Source organism: Alligator mississippiensis, chromosome 1 (genome assembly GCF_030867095.1).
Source record: "Alligator mississippiensis isolate rAllMis1 chromosome 1, rAllMis1, whole genome shotgun sequence".
NCBI lineage: Eukaryota > Metazoa > Chordata > Crocodylia > Alligatoridae > Alligator > Alligator mississippiensis.
Genome location: NC_081824.1, coordinates 413576487 through 413595169, shown reverse-complemented (window position 1 = coordinate 413595169; position 18683 = coordinate 413576487). Strand labels below are relative to the sequence as shown.

Below are 18683 nucleotides of genomic sequence, written 5' to 3'. Positions count from 1 at the left end.
GCACTGGTGCTCCTGCTGCCCTGCTCTGGGTGCAGGCTCCCGCTAGTCCTGGCCCTGGGCCCGGCACTGGCCCCACACACTGACGTGGGCCCTACATTCCTACCCTCCACTCTGGGTGCGGGCCCCTGCTGGCCCTGGCCCTGGGCACTGGCTTGGGCCCCATGCTCCTCCCCTATGTTGCTGCCATTTGTCCCCACTCCCCTGCCCACTCCGGCACGTGTGCCAGCCTGGGCCTGAGCTCCTGCCACCCCGCCCTGGGCCCTCATGCCTGCCCCTCCTCTCACTGCCGTCACTTGCTGCCACCTCCGCCACTGCTTCTCCCCACCTGCCTGCCAAAACTCCCTGATTCCACTGAGCGCTATAGCAAAACTGGCTGAGCACTCAGTGGAATCAGGTATCCATTTTAAATGAGCGCTGTAGCAAAATAATGCTAACTGAAACCACGTTAAGTGAGGGTTGCCTGTATCTACTTTTCTTAGATTTCAGAAGACACAATTGCTGCAGTTCTGCAGCCTACTAAAGCATAGACTTGTTAACATTTGCAGTAAATTTTTAAGAATGTGATTAAAGCAGTATATTATAGGGTATTACTCTCTTAATGATTCTTCTGTAACAGGTATATACATGGGGCTATAATAATTCTGGACAGGTTGGATCAGGTTCAACAGCTAATCAGCCAATTCCTCGAAGAGTTACCAGTGGCATACAAAATAAGATAATTGTTAATATAGCTTGTGGTCAGATGTGCTCTATGGCTGTGGTGCAAAATGGAGAGGTAAGAATGTTCCCAAACTTTTAAATTTAATTTTTCTGACTGAATTTTGTTTTATTTTATTTTTGTATTAGGGGCTACAGATTATTGATACTGATCTCTGTAAACACTGGGACACTTAACTGCTGAAGAAAGCAGTAGATATATAGCTACACTGTAGATATCCTTAAGTAATTGAATCTGTGCTGTTTATGAAAATTTTCCTCAGAAATTGTCCTGCTTGCCCCTGCCTTCCTTCCACATATATAAACAAAACTTCTAGGAAATAGTATACTCAAACAAGTAAAATTAAGTCTTTTAAAACAAATTTAATGTTCTATATGTGGAATTATTCATTAAAGTAAATCAAAGTCTATCTTCAGGAACCCTGGTCCCAAGCCTATAGGGTTTTTTTTTCAGATTTCAATAAAAGGAGACTTCTGAAAAAGTATGTGCACATGTAGGATTGACTTGGGTTTGTAATTCACACTTTTGATTCTTTCCAGTTAGCCTGAAATGCCAAGCACTCTCTTTCAGCTGGAGCAAAATTGTTTTTCTTCATCTCTATTTGATTGCCATAAAATAATGTTTTAATATATTGTGATAAAGCATGTAATTCAGTGAATAACATGTAAATGGTATGTTTGCATTAGAACATTTTTTTACAAAAAAGATAACCATCTAATGTTCCCCTAAGATTCCCCAGAACTTATTTTTGGATTATAGCTTTTGAATAAGAAGAGAGAAGCTGTATGACAAAATAAAGTAGAATCTAAGTTTGCTTGGTGTACTGAATAACAGAACTGTGGGTTATTGGTTCAGCATAGCAGGCCATGCAGACTGGTTGCAGATGTTAAAAAAACCAAAAAACTGCACTTTACTGGAAGAACCAGTGCGTTCAGCCTGGCTCTGGAGCATCAGTATAGTTCAGGCATTTAAGTGGGGCTTTTTGACGCTTTTATCTAATAGCTGATTCAATCAGCTATTAGATAAAAGTACCAAAAAGCCCCACTAAAGTGCCTGATCTATACAGATATCAGGTGAGCTGGGTCCAACTAATGCACTGCCTGTTCTGGTTGTGTGCTGGGTTTGGCATGAAAGTGCACAGAGTTTAAAGTAAAGCAATGTTTGTTTGTTTGTTTGTTTGTTTGTTTGTTTGTTTGTTTGTTTTGGGGGGGGTTACATCTGCAAGCAGCCACAGTGTTATCATTTTATTGTCTGCAAGGGGGCTAAGAAGGACGGTTTCTTTTAAAGTGGTATTGTAGAAAATTGCAAATTGGAATGCTGAAATAGATTTGTTTCTTTCAAAAGAAATAGAAAAAGCCTATAGCAAGCTAATTCAAACCTTAATCTTTCCTTTTAAGGTCTATGCGTGGGGTTACAATGGTAATGGCCAGCTTGGATTGGGAAACACTGGCAATCAGCCAACACCCTGCAGAATAGCAGCTTTGCAAGGCATTCGTGTGCAGCAGGTATGTATGTAGTGTCATTTTATGGAGCCTTTTATAAACAAACAAAAAAAGCGTGTAAAAATGTAAAGGGCACAGTTAGCACTCAAAGGGTCAGGGCTTTAGCTCTGTGGTTAAACTGCTATAGATTGAAATGAGAATATAGATCTTAAAATGGACAAAATAATAGACAAAGGGATTAAATTGTGACCCTGCTGAAGTCAGTATGACTTTTGCCTTTTAATTCAGCAGAGCTAACATTTCAGCCAAGGAACTTTATAGACTGGAAAATTCATGTTTAGTCTTTCTTTGTGTGAAAAGTCAACAAGTGTTTTTTCTCCTGATACTTAATAATAAAAAAAAAGGTTTTTTACTCTATCATATTTTTCATTAAGCCAAGCGTAAGTGTGGGAAGGGCTGAGACCCAGAGCAGGCAGCACATGTCCACTAGAACTAGAAAGGGAAAGAGTCCAGCCAGCCTATAGGCTTTATAGCAGTGGTGGGCAATTACTTGAGTCCGAGAGCCATGTGGGGAGTTTTGATGAACTGTTGCAGGCCAGGTTAGCATACCCCCCACTCCCTCCACCACAACAACTTGCCAAAACTCCTTGTGAGGCTGTGAGCAGGCGGGATGTAGTGTTCAGGATTGGAAGGGGTTGGCAAGGCTGGGATCATGGGAGTGGGTCATGTGGCAGTGACAACTTTAGGCTGGGGGTGGGGTCACTCCCTACATGCCCTTGCCTTCTGAGGGTGTGTGGAATGTGTGTGGGGAGGGGTATGGCATGTGCATGCGTGTAGAAAGGGGGCTGCCTCAGCTCTAAGGTCCAGGAACCTGCCATGGGTGAGGGGCGAAGTGGGGGTGGAAGGGTGTGGGCAGCAGAGCTTGTCTTGGCAGTGCGGTCTGTGTTGCCCCCCATGGTGCTCTGTGTAGGGCTGAGCCATGCCTGGGGCTGCCCACGCTACACTCCTGCTGGTGCCTGAAGCCCTGGCCAGGTGCTGCTCTGTTCTCCCCACCTCCAGTGTCAGATTTTGTCCCTGCCATGCCATGCTGGGCAGCCAGGTAGCTCCTGCCCCAGTGCACAGGACTCTGGCTCCAGCTCCTGGAAAGAGCTCCAGCTTCTGGCTCCAGAGCCCTGTGCAGTAAGGCAGGAGCTGCCCAACTGAAGCTGCTCACCACCTGCCTGGAACAGTGTGGTATGGTGTAGTGTGGCAGGAGCAGCTTCTAGCAGACTGTTCCCAGTGCAGCTGCGGCTGGCTAGGTGGTGCTCTGCACCCCCAGAGAAGGAGGATATTTTGTAACAGTGTGATAATATCTTTCTTTGGTTTACCAAAGCCCCAGTGTGTTGACCACTTGGCTCCCTGCTCATTCTTATGCAACAGGAAGTGAATTGATGGGAGATGGTGCTGGAGAGTTCTGTCTGTGGAGGAAAATGCTAGACTTTGGAAAGTAGTCTTTTGAATATTAGGTCTTAATTATTATAACTGAGTATACATGTACCCCAAACATTTACTTTTTTTTTTTTTTTTACAAAGTGAAACAACTTCATATAAAATAATAGCTTTATATCCAGTTCTCATTCACATTTAAGGGCCCTTACAAGAGAGAACTTTGCTGGTGAATAGTACTCTTCGGAAGGAGGTCCAAAGAGTACCTGAGACAAGTATTTCCTGCTCTACTTATCTGTTTGTTAGAAAGCAATGCTGCTATAATAAATATGGCTTAGGTCTCATTTTTGCAGCTAGTTACAAGTGGAGATGGGCTTCTTTTTCAGCAGATTACTTAAGCAAATTACTTTATGCACGTCAGTTTTCTGATAGAATTCAATGGGACTATTCAGATGCTTAGGTATGTTTAAAGGGGTCTGTAGTCTAGCATAGAGACATCTTACCTACCTTTAAATCAAATAGCTTGGTGGCAGTAGCAATGTTGATGTGCCAGTATGGGACTCAGCGGGCACATCCACATGAGATGTTTATTGCGGAGCTGGCTAATAAGTTCCTCAGTAAAATGTTACTGTCTACACATGTGACTGTTCGTTTGCAGTAGACTAATAAATACCGCTGCAGGATAGTCAGGCTAAACACAAGTACAGTAAAATCCCTGTTATTCAGCATTCTACTATCTGGAACACTCTACTAACTGGAATTTCAGGCAGCCGGCTGGACGTGGGGGAAGCTCATGTGCAGCTGCTGCCACGACTGCCACCTACCAGCCTGCACTGACGCCACTGCGTGCATCCACCACCACACCCCCTAACCCCCCCACATCTGTCTAGAAACCCGCACTCCTCAGGTAACAGGCATTTTTAGATACCCGGCACTCCCCATTCTCCACTCGTGCCGGATAACAGGGATTTTACTGTACTACCCTGCAACAGCATTGTTTCATACACCTCAGTGCACATGTTGACAATGAGGCTGGGGCACGAGGGTGCTTCAATGCAAGGCTAGCCAGCAGGCAGCTCCGATGCTGAAGCACCCTCATGCTCCAGCTAGCCCTCCCACAGCACATGGAGCCCAGTTGGAGCAGCCCTGGGCTGGCAGGCTGACCTCCTGGGTTCCCTGCCAGTCCAGGCTTCTCTGACTGGGCTCCATGTGTTATGCACAAATAAACTCTGGGGCAGTATGCCCTGGAGTTTATTCATGCACATTAATTGAACTTGTAGATGTGCCCAGCAAGTGCTAATTTACTCTGCTCTTCAGGGTGTGTTAATCTGCATTGAACTTCCATGCTTCTGTGGCGAGGCTTCTAATAGTACCCAAAATGGATCATTTAAAGGTAGGGGGAGGTATGCTACACTGCAGTCTGTACTCTAGATGTACACTAAAGGCCAAATTCAAATAGTAGGTGGGGTACGCTACACTGCAGTCTATACTTATATAATCTCCTAAAGGCCAAATTCAGGTACTCTCATTAAATGCCTTATTGGTTTCTTCACCTAGTTTTTTAAATGTCTGCTCTAGAGACCTGAGGAAGGGTATTGGGTACCTGAAAGCTTATCTAGCTAACTCTATCCCAACTATGCAGTTGATCCATTAAAAGATATCACCCACAAAAATCCTTGCCTCAGAAAGGAAATTCTAGAGACTTGGAAGGGCACTTGGGATTCCTTTGGAGGCAATTAAGAGGCTTTGGAAATGCCTAAGAGCAATTCAGGTTTAGGCACCCAGGCACTCTCTCTAGGGAAATGGGAGTGTTAAGGAGACCCTCCTAAAGGCAGACAGTGGGAGCCACTAAAGTATAAGGATATATCTGAATTCCTGCCTTTTGCAAGAGCTTAGGTGCCAGGCTCAGGCTATCCATTAGGTGTCTCTGTTCACTTGCAATTTACCAGTTCTAGATCCATATTTGAATGTAGCTACATGCAGGGTTTCTGAAGATAGGTGATTCTTTTCCCTCCTGTACTGGAGAGACAAGAATGTAAGTCATGCGGCTGGAATGAGAACAATCAAGAGATGGTTTGCCCTTGTAACCTACTGATTAAGGCCATGTGTAGACAAAACGAGAGACGTGTGTGTGACATTTTAAAGTGGGCTAAATGCTTTTGCACTGCTTTAATGGCGTCGGTGTTTGCATGCATTGGTGGCATATTGTGTATTAATTCCAGCTTCTGTAGGAAATTCAGTGGCGTAATTTGCCTTAAGTGACTTGGGGTGCAGCAAGCTAAAACTCCTCTAAGGAGTTTTAGCTTACTGCCCCTACGGCCACAGAGTGAAGCACTGGGTTCCATGCAGCTCCACAGCTTTGGAGGCAGTCTGGCAGCAGCCCAGGAAAGCAGGCTCCACCCAAGAAAAGTGGCAAGCATGATCTTTCCCCCTGCCCATCCCCCCAGAGCCTGCCTGCCTGCCTGAGCTGCACAGGTGCCCAGTGCTTCCCTCCGCAGCTTTGGTACCCCCTGGGACCACCCGAGCCGGGGGAGGGGGAGTTGTCGGTGCCACAGAGGGAAGCACCAACCCCTCTCTGCAGCCCAGGGGACCACTCCGCCTGCCGGCCGCTTGCCCTCCCCCCCCCTTCCCCGCTGGAGAGGCTGGTAAGTCAGTTGGGGTGTGTGCACGACACAGCGGGGTGGTGTTTAATCAGCCCTAAATTGAAACGGTGTTTTTTAAAACCCACTGCTTCAATCTAGGTCCCCTGTTTCGTCTACACACGCCCTAAGGGATCAACCCTTGGGAGGTAGGAGTCCTGAATTCAAGATTCTGTGGCTAGGGTTATTTCTGTTTTTCAGCTCATGACTGTTATGTAAAATGCACGAGCATTGCTGGGAGCAGGGGCCAGAACCCATCACTCCAGCCTTCCAGAGGGCAAACCTAACTACTTTGCTACAGAGACAGACTCCATTTTGATTTTTCTCCTTTTGGCTCCATGACTTACATTCTTGTTTGCCCAATAGCCTGTTCTATAGCCTAATGGTTAGGGTCTTTTCCTGGAAAGGTGGGGATGGGAATTCAAATTCCCTCTGGGTTTGGGAGCATAGAAACCAGATCTTCTGCTTCCTGGGTAAGTGTTTGAACCACTAGGTTATAGGGCAAATGGTCACCACTGCCAGTCTGACTTTTTTTTTGGGTGGTCAGCCTGAGTTAATCTTGGTTTTCCCCCACTAAACTGTATGTCCCTCTGTGGGGAATTTGGCACTGTGCGAGGCTGATTGAAATTGCCTGAGAGCTTACGGGTGACTTAGTTGCCGAAATACATTCTCTGGATCAGTGGTTCTCAACCTTTTTTGTACCAGGACCCATTTATAAACGTTGATGGCCAGTCCCGACCCAGTAAATAGTTTAAATAGAAAACAGCTCCCTGGCCCTCACTTCCAACCCATAGCTTCCCATCCCTCCAGCCCTATTGGTGCCCCTCACTCCTGACCTCCAGCCCTCCATTATGTGGGGCAGGGGGAGGGGGGGCATGTGCCCCCCCCGATTTTTGCACCCATGGCAGGCATGGGGCTACAGCCTGGCTAGACTGGCATGGGCAGAAGCCACCTCAGCACAGCGGGCAGTACCTGACAGAAGGGAAAAGCAGGGCAGTAAGACTCGTTGCTTCCGCTGCCAGGACCCCTGTGCCATCCATGCTGCCAGGTAGGGCTGTGCAAAATGGCTGTGTTTCAGTTCTGTTTCAGATTCGGCCATTTTGGAGGACAGTGGTTCATTTTGGATCACTGTCCTGTTTCATTTTGGCCAAATCTCCTTCAAATCTGTTTCGAACAGGCTTGAAGGGAAGCTTCGCACAGCCCTGCCCGGCTGGGCAGGGCTTAGGGCCATAGGGCCCCATTGGGGAGCAGGATGGGGCCACGGGTGGCTCACCTGGGGGAGGGAGAGAGCGGTTGCCCTCCATGCAGGCAAGGAGGCCGCCACGTGGATCTCTGATCCCTGTCACGCCGGGTCGTGAGGCAGGGAAGCAGTGCAGAGCAGCAAGCAAGCCTGCTGGTCCCTGCTGTGCAACTAAGCTCCATAGGGAGCAGAGATCCACATCGGTGTCTCCTCACCACCACTGCCCATCCCATGCTGCCCCAGGGACATGGGCCTGCGCAGGGTGGGAGCGGTGGCAAGGAGACCCCAGTGCAGATCTCTGCTCCCTGTGGAGCCAGGCCACACGGCAGTGATTTCCCAGCTCCCAGTTCGATTTCCCCCAGCTCTCTGATCAGTCCCTCAGCTCTTCCTGGGGGGCATTGGCCCCTGGATCTGCACGCCAGGTTTCAGCAGGCTGCCACTGCAGACTGGGGCCAGCAACAGCACTGCAGTCTTCCTGGCGCTCGGCACAGGCTGCGCCAAACAGCTGCTGCTGGGCTCAGCCTGCAGCGGCAGCCTGCTGAAACCCCACATGCTGATTTGGGGGCCCACGCCCCCCGGGAAGAGCTGGGGGAATGATCGGAGAACTGGGGGAAGCAATCAGAGCTGGGGAATCAAACTGGGAGCTAGATGTCAATATCAGAGCAGTCCTTCCCTGCCTCCCCCCCACTGTTCCTCCCTCTTCTTAGTTTGTTTCCCTGCAAGCCCAGCTCCAAAACGTTTCGGAGCCTTTCATTTTGATTTGGATTCAGTGTTTCAGGTGCCAAAAAGGCCTGAAACGCTTCCGAAACAAAGCAGCTGCCAAAATTTCGCATGGCCCTGCTGCCAGGAGCTTGAGGAGTAATGGCGGTGGGGGCCATGCTATCTTCACCTCCCCCTCCCGGCAGTTGCTTATGTGCTAGGCCATGGCTCTACCCACCACCATGGCTCAGCTGCTGCCACCGCCACCAATCCCCTCAGGCTGCCCATGCTGCCTGCCACCCCACCTCCTCTCTGAGGTAGAGCTGGAACTCTGCCAATATGCAAGGGGAAACCCACTGTTTCCCATGTTTTTCTCCTTTAAAGGAGAAAAATATGTGGTTTTTCTCCTTTAACAGAGAAAATCCACGTTTTTCTGTGGCAAACAGAAAACCCGAATCCCTGTTTATTAGCATGCACAGTGTTAACGTGTGCTGAAGCACAAGCAGCATCTATTTTTTTTTCAAAAATGTATGTAAAATCTGATCCATTTTTTAAAGTTTGTTTGCAACCCTTTCTTGTGACCCACTTTTGGGTTGCGACCCATGGGTTGAGAAACACTATTCTAGATCGTATTGGTATGGGTGTGTGTACCTAAGTGTGTCTAGGGATCTTTGTAGTGCTGAATGGAGGTGCCTAGTTTTTTTTAGGCCTGTATACACTTTTGAGGGTTTTGGTTCAAGGCCAATTTGTCAGACTCTTATAGAAGTTAAGTATCTGACTTCTTCATATGTCCCATCTAAGGGCATGTCTACACGTTCATTAAAGGGCTTTAGGTAATGTGCATTAAATCTAGTACCTCTGGGCACTTTTACACATGCTCCAGGGGTGGGAGGAGCTGTGCTTTACTTAGAGTGGCTCCAAGAGCCACTCTGATTAAAGCATCACGGCATCTCCTATATCAGCGTCCCTGGGCCATGCTCATGTATAGGCACCTTCGTGTATAGGCACCTTCTATTGTAAGATACTAGAAAAAGACTCATTAACTTATTTTAATCTTCATTAGCTAAAAAGCATAGTTTTTGTGATGCTTTAATGCACATTAAAGTGCATGTGTAGATGTGCCCGTAGAGTCCATTGAGTTTGAATCTGGGCCAAGGAACCATTAATTCTGTAGTTTAATGGGGGTGCTTACAGCACTTAGCACTAGCCTTGGTGGCTGTTGCTTATCAAATAAGGTTGATAGTACCATGACATTAAAAAAAAAAAACCCAACTTATTTGTTGTAAAATATGTAAAGATTTCCTTGTTCCAGGTGCTTCTGTGGTCTCCTTAATTCAGTTCAGCGTGCCTTTTTGTTTCTGCTCTTGCCTATAATTTTGGGGTTTTTTTCTAAATTCTGGATTAACTTTGGCTGTGTTCTTAAAAGTATATTTAGCTTTTATATATATATATATAACCAAATCCAGCCCTCACCCCCCAGCTCCCTTGTGTTTGCTCAGTCATTCATCTACCTTTTCCCCTTAGTAATGTGATCTGTGTTTGTTATTTTTGGAAGTTTTATTTGGTGGGTTTAATCCTGTTGAGTACAGAACCAATATTAGGAAAACAATGTATTTGTTTGAATTTTCTTTGCTGGTCTCTCATATGAATTTTGTGTGACATTTGTTGTAGGTTGCCTGTGGCTATGCACATACATTAGTGCTGACAGATGAAGGACGTATTTATGCTTGGGGAGCCAATTCATATGGCCAGTTAGGGATTGGCAATAAAAATAACCAGTCTTACCCTGCACCAATTATTGTGGATAAAGACAGGTAATATTTACACTCTAATTATCAGGTGTCAGTTCACATAATCATATAAATGTTGTGCAAAATTGCAATATTTTTACTTCTTTGGTGGCGGGGGGGGGAGAAATCGTCTGTAGTTGCTGTCTACAGTTCTTTTACAGAATCTGAAGAGATTCAAACTGGCTGATGTTTATATTCATAAATTAAAATTTGACTTTTTGAAAGTGGCCAAATCACCAGCCATGATAATTAGGTGTGAAAAGGAGACTGCACATTTTAAGGCTGGTCACGTTTTTTCTGGCCTTTTTTTCTCTGTTTGTCTAAATCTTGCATTTCACACTATAATTTTTAAGTTTTTAATTGCCTTCTATCAATAGTGCTGCATGGTTGCTTGACTATACGAATCCATAAAAAACAAAGGTTCTGGTATTTTGTGCTACCTTACCATTAAAATTGGTAAAGAAGAAAAAGGAAAAATTGGAAAGTTGAAGAAAAATGAAAAATTCAGAATTGGCTTAATAGTGTTTATACTAACTACTGCTTACAAGTTGTGTATATATAGATACACGTGCGCACACAGTTTAATATAGAGTTTTGTATATAGGGATGTACAGGGAAGGTGGAGAAAGAAAAATTTACTTCTCCTGCAAATCTTACCGTATTTTCTTACATACAGCACACCCCCATATATAATACATTCCTGGTTTTTCAGAAGCGGCCTGAAGAATAACAAAATCTTCCTTGTAGAAACTGAGTAGCAGCAGCTAGTCAGTGAAGCCTGCTCCCAACTCCACTACCAGCCCTGCATGTTGGATGGGGACTGTGGACCAACCCAGTACACTGCGTCCAGGACTGTGCACCAGGTCTGACCCAGCAGGCTAGATCCAGGGCTACATACTGAGTCCAACCCATGGCACCAGGTCTGGGGCCACACACTGGGTTTGACCCTGCATGCCAAGTCTGGGACTCCATACTGGGTCTGGAGCCACATTCCTGGTCCAACTCAGTGTGCTGAGTCTGGCCACAGACTAGCCCAACACACTGGTTCAATCCAGTGAATGGGGCCATGTCACTTAGCCAAGGGGCTCCCACAGGTCTGGAAGCTTGGTGCCAGAGGAGCAGTGTTAGAGTTAATTGCCATGGCTCCTAGAGCTGCAGCAACTAACACTGACACTGCTCATCCACCATGAGACCCATGAGGGTCCAATTTCTAGACTCATGGGGATCCATTTTTTTTATATACAATGCATGTTGGCCCCCATTTTCACCAGCTGGTTTTGGGAAGAAAGATGCAAGTTATATGTGAGAAAATATGGTAACTTTTGCAAATTTCTATATCTTTTTTCTTGATAAGCAGTAATACAAAACGGTTTCTGAATTACACTACTGTCTGTTTCTGTGTCTGTGGGCGCATCTACACAAGATGCTACATTGCCATAGCTTATCACTACAAACCATGATGCCGATGCTGTGTTGCCATAGCTTGTCACTACGGCAACATAACATCTAAAAATAACCGTGTGCTGCCAGGACTGCGCAGTACCAGTAAAGATTAATTTGTTTCTGAATACCATCTATTGGAGTGTTGTTGAACGTACTGTTCTGGGTTTTTTTACTCTGAAAAAAAGTCTATGGGTTATTGCATGGTCTATTTTCTCTTACTTTTTTCATATTTTTATTGTTTAACCATTGTTTGTTTGGCTTTTTTTTGCTTAACACACAACACTTTTTTTTCAAATGTTTCTATTATAGTCCAAATATGTCAACTTGTTTTAATAAAAATATTGATCCTTATATATTGCCTTCTCTAGCTGTTGACCAAAATCCATGTTCTCTTATGTCAATGAGAATTTTAACTTATTGAAATGCTTTGAGATTTGGTTCTAAATATGTGCATACAGCTTCACCAAGTAAATAAGCCACCAAACAGCAACTTCAGATTGCAGAACAGTGATTTGTATAATGTTACATACCAAGAGGGTTTTGAAGTCTTAAATCAAACATTAGGGTAAATGAAACACATATTATTACTAAGGGCTGACAAACAATTAAAAAAATTAATTGCAATTAATTGTAAGTTTAAAAAAAATAGTCATAATTAATCACAATTTTAATTGCACAGTTAAACAATAGTCAGCACCCCCTGTACCCAACAGCCCAGAGCCCTGCGGCCTACAGCTCCTTCCCACCACCACCAATAGCGCACAGCCCCAGCCCAGCCCTTGGCCTGCCCTGTGCCCACTCCAAACTCGCTCTAGCAGTAGCGGACCAGCTGGACCCCATGTGAACAGCCCTACCCCCAGCCTGCCCCACGTCTGCTCCAGACTCACCTTCCTATGCTGAGTAGCGGCAGCAGCCAGGCAGAAGCTGCTGCTCAGTGTGGAGGAAAAGCGCCTCAGCCCCCTCACCGCTGCTGGGCTCTTCTTGCTGCTGCTGCCTGGAGCCCATGCCCGGGCTGCCTTGCGGCTCCTCTACACTGCCACTGCTGCTGCACTGGGTGGCACAGAGATGGCGGTGATGACAGTAGAGAGGAGACACAGGGCAGCCCTGGCACAGGCTTGGGGTGGCTGCAGCAAGAAGGGCCCAGCAGCAGTGAGGGGGATGGGCTGCTTTTCCCCTGTGCTGAGTAGCAGCTCCTGCCCAGGCAGTGCTGCTGCTGCTGCTCAGCATGGGCAGGTGAGTCTGGGGCAGATGTGAGGCAGGCTTATGTCAGGGCTGTGCGCATGGGTTCCGGCTGGTCCACTCCACTGGTCAGAATGGTGTGTGAGATTAATGCATTTAAAAAAATTAGTGTATTAATTTGTTTTCACCTTAATCACTTAAGTTAACTGCGATTAACTGACAGGCCTAATTATTACAAATAAAATTAGTTTAGATGTCTATTTTTAACTCGTGCTTTCCTTGGTGCTTATTCCTTCATTTGGAAAGTATTTTAATAAGTCACTCAAAGAGGTAATGACTATCTATACATGTATATTTATCAAATCCAATAGTAAGAATATAAGCAGTGTTGTAATGGTTGCACTCTTGAGGTGGCTCTTATCAAAGTGTAAAATATTCTTCAAAGTGAATATGTGGATGCCAAATAGATAAAAATAATGAACAACCTTATATTTAATTGCCTTTCTTGTTTTGGAAACATTTCCCCATTTAGGTATAGGAAAATATTCCAACACCTTGAAATGCATGCGTACCTACAAATGCATTGTATGCCAAAGATAGATTTGAGGTCTGAAGTTTTTTCCTACACTTTGTCCTTATAATACTGGGGTTTTTTTGTCTGCTTGTTAATTTAGAGTTGTAGAGATTGCAGCCTGCCACTCTGCTCACACTTCTGCTGCTAAAACCCAGAGTGGCCAGGTATACATGTGGGGTCAGTGCCGTGGCCAGTCTGTGATTCTTCCACACCTCACCCACTTTGCCTGTACAGACGATGTGTTTGCTTGTTTTGCTACTCCTGCAGTGACATGGCGCCTTCTATCAGTAGGTGAGCTTAATTTTTTTTCTTGTCACATCTTAATCTTTTCTATCAAAAAAAGAACCATATTTGTAAGGAAACCTTAGTCTATTTTAAATCATCTATGTTGTATAAATTTTAATAGTAATATGGCACTGTGAAAATATTAACATTTTCTGGCTGAGTGCGAGTACTAAAATAAGTAGCCCGTTCTATTGTATAAGTATGACATTTTTCTACGAAAATAACCTTTGTAGTGATTTGGAGAGATTGTATGAGTAGTATGTTTTGGATGTCCCCTATCCATAACTTTATCTCCATAACTACTGAAAGTTACTGCTTGATAATGAAGAGTAGTAGTATAGTTATTTAATTGGCTTGTGGTAGTATAGTTGCTTGTATTTTAGAACTGGGGAACCTTTCTTTTCCTTCTGTGACTGGCATGGGAGAACCAGCAAGGAGAGAGAATATTTTCAGAAGCGCTTGCATGATTTGCAGGTTGGACCAGATAACCTTTGAGATCCCTTTGAACCCTATGATTCTGTGATTCAGAAATGTCCTATACACTGAGAAGCCTAAGTCTCATTGCAAATGAACCTGGACTCCTAAATTACTCATGTGCTGTTGAAATTTTTATTCGGGGAAGACTAATTCCTGGATGTCATTCACTTGGTTAATAATAGCTGCCCCTTGGATCTAGACTAAAATCTTTCTTGGGAGCACATAACATCAATACTGTACCTAACTGAGATTTCACTTTCTGCAGCTGAGGTCCATATCAGTGGCTAATAAAGTCACTAACCTGTATGGATTAAACAAGGAGGATGAGGCCACTGACTTAAGTCTGCCTATGGAAAATTATTTGGAAACTTGAGCTTGTATAGATCATTATAGCTCATTAATTTAATGATTTGAGCTGTACTGAGCAAATTACAATTTTATTCCATTTTTAGTACTTGCTTCTTAATATTATATGTCCTAGAGCCTGATTATCTTCCAGATTACCCCTCTTTCTTGTGTAACTTCCTAATGTTGGAAGTAGAATACTTTTTCATTAGTCCCTAAATCTAGGTTTGAAGGAACTAGAGAATTAAATAAAGAGTCATCAATACTGGAATTTGCTCCAGCAGAGCCAGAGTGTATATTATAGGTCATAATATAAAGTCCAATCCATTTATTTAGAATATGGTCTAAGAACATCTGTTGTAATGTGGTGTTCTATTTGTAGGACTGGGTTAAGAAAGTTTTCTATGATCTCTGTGAGGCCTTTTTGGAAACTGAATTTATTCTCTGGGTTTAGCTTGGATACTATTAAGTTTATTAGTATTGGCTAATATTAGATTAGATTAGATTTAATTTTAATTATGTTAATGCACCAAAAGTTTCAGGCAATGGGTACAGCTTATTAATATGCACACAGGTGCATCAGTTACATTTTACATAAAATATCTCTCTGCCACATTAAGGTTTTCCTGAGAAAGATTTTGTTTGTGAAGAGCACTGGAGAGAGAACTAGTGCCTACATGATTAGTATATGTAGATTTGCTAGGATTTTTAAAACTTAGTTATAAAACTCAATGGGGTGTTGATTCCTCTGTGAATACCAAATATACATTTATGTTCAGGAAGTATTTAAACTAGAAACTATTTTTTTCTGACCAGATTAAAATTTTCCTCCAGTTAGTAGGCTTAATTAAAGTGATCTGGGACTCCCTCTGGCCTGTAGGCTCTATATTTAATATCTTTGCTTAAACTTGCTTAGTTCTGTCAATAGGCAGACTGAATATGGCACTCTTTCAAAAGATACTGTTATTTAGATGTGAAGGCTATTCAGTGAAGATTGCCTTTCAGTCTTTCATTTCATTAAGATGAAAGCAAATAATAATAATAATAATAATATCTGTAGACATACCAGACTGCAATGTAGAAAACTCCTCCCATTTGGATGAGCTGAAAAGGAGGAAGGATTTTTTTTTGCTAAAATGGGTTAACATTTTAAAAGATTTTGAGTAGTTTGAAATATGTGCTGCACAAGATATAGCATCTCATATTTTTCAAACCATATTTTTCAATAGGGTCTCTTATTGTTGATCTGCTGTTGAGTTCAGTGGTAAAATCCTTGTTTGCCACACGGGAGATCCAGGTTTGATTCCTGAACACACATTGAAGCACCGAACATACAGAGTCTGTCTGGTCTTCGGATACTGTCTCAACGGTCCAAAGCGGTGATGGGAAGTCTGGGTAGCTTCCTCTCTTCCATACTTCTGCCTAGGGATATGCATCAAAGGTCCTGGTGCCTTCTCATGCATACACCATGGTCCAGAAGGATCAGTGGTTGCCTACTACTACTTATCATTGTGTCTACTTTTAGCACTATCTAGTACATAGTCTTGTGTTTCAAGGTTTATATAATTAGTATTGCTTGAATAGGTTGTCCTCCACATATCTAGAAATTTCCCTTTTTTGCCATTGATGGCTGATATTCTGATAAGAAAAGTTCTAGTGTTGTAATCATGAGGTGTGACAAATTTTTCCTTCCTTTTCCAAACCCATGGGATTGGAAATTTTAAGAATGGAACATCCTGCATTATCAAGGGGCCTTTTTATAAGGAAAGCTTTGAATTTTTAGCCCATTTCCTCTATAGTTGAGACAGCATTGGAGCTTTTTGTGTGGGTTCTTTCAATAATGGAAGATAGGGTCTTGATTTGTATCCAGTGGTCTCCAATTCATTTGAGTGTACTGGCATATTTAAATTGGCATATTTAAATTGCTATAGCTACTTTTTACTGACAGTTGCCATTCATTTATCATCTGTGCAACTGCCTCTTTTAGTTTTTACTTCAGAAAATATTTATCTTTGGTTCTCTTGACCCCAGTGATCATGCATCTTCAGTATGGCAGTTTGGAACTTTCTTCTAGTTGAGGCCTGGAGTCTCTTCTTAAGCATCTACTCTTAAGCCTGCACTAGCAGTATCATGAGTATAGATCCTTTCCCATCATTTGGAAATGGATCTGGATTGAAAGGAAGTAGTTAATATTTTGTCCAAAGGACTCCAGTGTGTGGGTTATAATTACCTTGGCTTAGACATTTGTATCAGCTAAGTTTATTCTGTTCCTTTCTACTGACAGTGTCTTTAAGGACATTGAGTTAGTCCAGTCACAGTCGCAAACTCTGGACAAATGCTTGGATCATTAAGTCTATATTCTTCATGGTACTGAAGCACTTAAATGATGATGCTTTGGAATGTGACAACCTTTCATACTTAATTTCTGTCTGAGGAGTTCAAGTGCACTTCCTGCCTGAATAAATAGATGGATCATCAGCTGGCTGTAAGAAGATTCAGGTGCCCAGCTCTCTTCTATGTAAATTGTCTTCTCTCTCACCAGTATCTGTTCTGCCTTCAGAATAGGAGGTGTTTGACGTGCGGAGCAGATGTGAGAGTTGGTTCAATGTGCTACTACTGCCATGTGGACTCTTCTCCCTTTCAGGATCAGAGTTGAATTAGGTAATACTCTAGATGGGCAACAGGGAAAAAGGTGGTATAAGACAACTGAACTTCATGGAGTCCTGTAACTTGGGACTGCCTCCCATTGTTCCCCATCATTAATTTGTCAGGCTCATGAATTTAGTTTTGACAGAGGCCGGGTCACAGGGAAGTTTTCCCTGCTCCCCTTTATAAAATTAGTCATTGCTGGTGAGTCTGCACCTTGTATATTTTGTCTCTTTCCCTCCTTTGCCCCTGGACTAGCAGGGGATATCTTTGTAAGAGCAGGTTGGTATGTCATTCTATATACATGCTGCACTAGGGGCCTTTGGCATAACTGGTCTGTATACTGGCTGCCCTCCCTTCACATAATCATGGCTCTTTTGGAATTGCAGGACTGGGGGGAGTGTTGCTCTGTCAGGGACACAGTCAAGGGAATGGAAGAAAATAAGGAATGTGTCATCCTAACATAAGATATGGCAAGCTGTTTGTTACGGGGAAGAGGTTGCAGGCCTCTGTTAGTCTTGTGAACTTGGGGACAACAATACAAAATCTCTGAAGCAACTGAGCAGTCCCTGGCTCTTAGCAGACGTTTTTTGAAGCCTATACAAAACTGAAGCCTGCCTTTATAGTTCAGTTGAATGCTGAGACTTGTAGACTTTTAAGTTCCTGAGTTTCGTATTTAGAGTAGAGTGTTTTGATACTTTACTTTACTCCTGGTTTGACATCTGCCTTGTTGTTTTCAAAGTTCTTGACAGTAGCAGCTTGTTAGGAAGTCCATGTCTCCCATACCTGAACGAATACCTACTGAAAGTTCTTTCTGGTACTATGGAGGGTACTGAAGCATTCTGATGGATGAAATCTAACACAATTTAAAGAAATTGTACCTAGAAAGTGATCACATCATGTGCTTTTCTCTGAGAGTAGGGAGATAATCTTCTCTTCTTCAGCCTAATGACCAAATAAAAGGTGATTGCCCATATCAGTTTCCTAGAACTTAGAATGGTGCCACCAAACACTGAGTGCTCATCCAGCCCAATATTACTGCAGTAACAGTTTATACCAACCAGCAGGAAGACATTGCGTATCAGATTCTGATTAGGAATGTAATAGTTCTGCTGAACTGAACAGAAACTCACCTTCTAATGGCAAAGACTTACCATGGTGTCTTGGTTCATAAGCTTAGTCTGCAGTTCCTCAAAATAGGAAATGGTCTTTTGAACTCCAAAATCAGCATAAGAACAACTGCAAGGCCTGTGCAGACTTCCTCAGGACCAGAGAAGAGACATCCCAAATCTTGCACCAAATTTAGACCCTTTTAAGTATGAACAATTTAATATTTTCTCCTTTGGTTGGGCAAAAAACCTAATTAATGCCTTTTTCCCACCTTTCTACAGGACCCTAGAAATATAGGGAAAGTGATGCTAGAAGAACAGTTGTCCTGAGCCTGTCCCAATTCCTTTTTCCCAAGAAAGATCAGGCAGTCTGTTGTTCAGTTATCTTGCAGTGGATATGAATTTTTAAACAAGGAGGCTTACATCTCTGAAGGTAAGCCTAGTTCTTCAAGACCAAAGCTTGTTCCTCCTGAGGCATTGTAATCCCTTTGGCAGAAAAAAAATCTGTTTCTCTGGAGGAACTGTGTCCAGGTTACAGCTTGGCACTTTGATGCACACCTTCAAATGACATATACATGTTGCTGTTGAGGTTCTTGCCAATGCAGTATTTGATTGTAGAATGCCATAGTTTGGGAGGTCCATTATATAACTTTTCCTTGATATTGGGTAATG

The 18683-nt window shown here is 43.5% G+C and overlaps 1 protein-coding gene across 5 annotated transcripts in view; it reads left to right on the top strand.

Moving 5' to 3' along the window:
- The window catches only part of LOC102575730 (RCC1 and BTB domain-containing protein 2), a 70064-nt gene that overhangs the window by 27390 nt on the left and 23991 nt on the right, over positions 1-18683 (top strand). For 3 of the 5 annotated variants that reach the window (XR_002094422.2, XM_019500520.2, XM_059729166.1), the window contains exons 6-9: positions 617-775; positions 2116-2223; positions 9835-9977; positions 13250-13440. Coding sequence is in view for 3 of the 5 variants with exons in the window: in XM_019500520.2 (XP_019356065.1) it covers positions 617-775; positions 2116-2223; positions 9835-9977; positions 13250-13440 (601 nt within the window). In the remaining 2 variants the exon portion in view is untranslated. Of the gene's footprint in view, positions 1-616; positions 776-2115; positions 2224-9834; positions 9978-13249; positions 13441-18293; positions 18678-18683 lie in introns of those variants that run through there. The other 2 variants (XR_009462728.1, XM_059729199.1) reach the window with 2 other exon arrangements.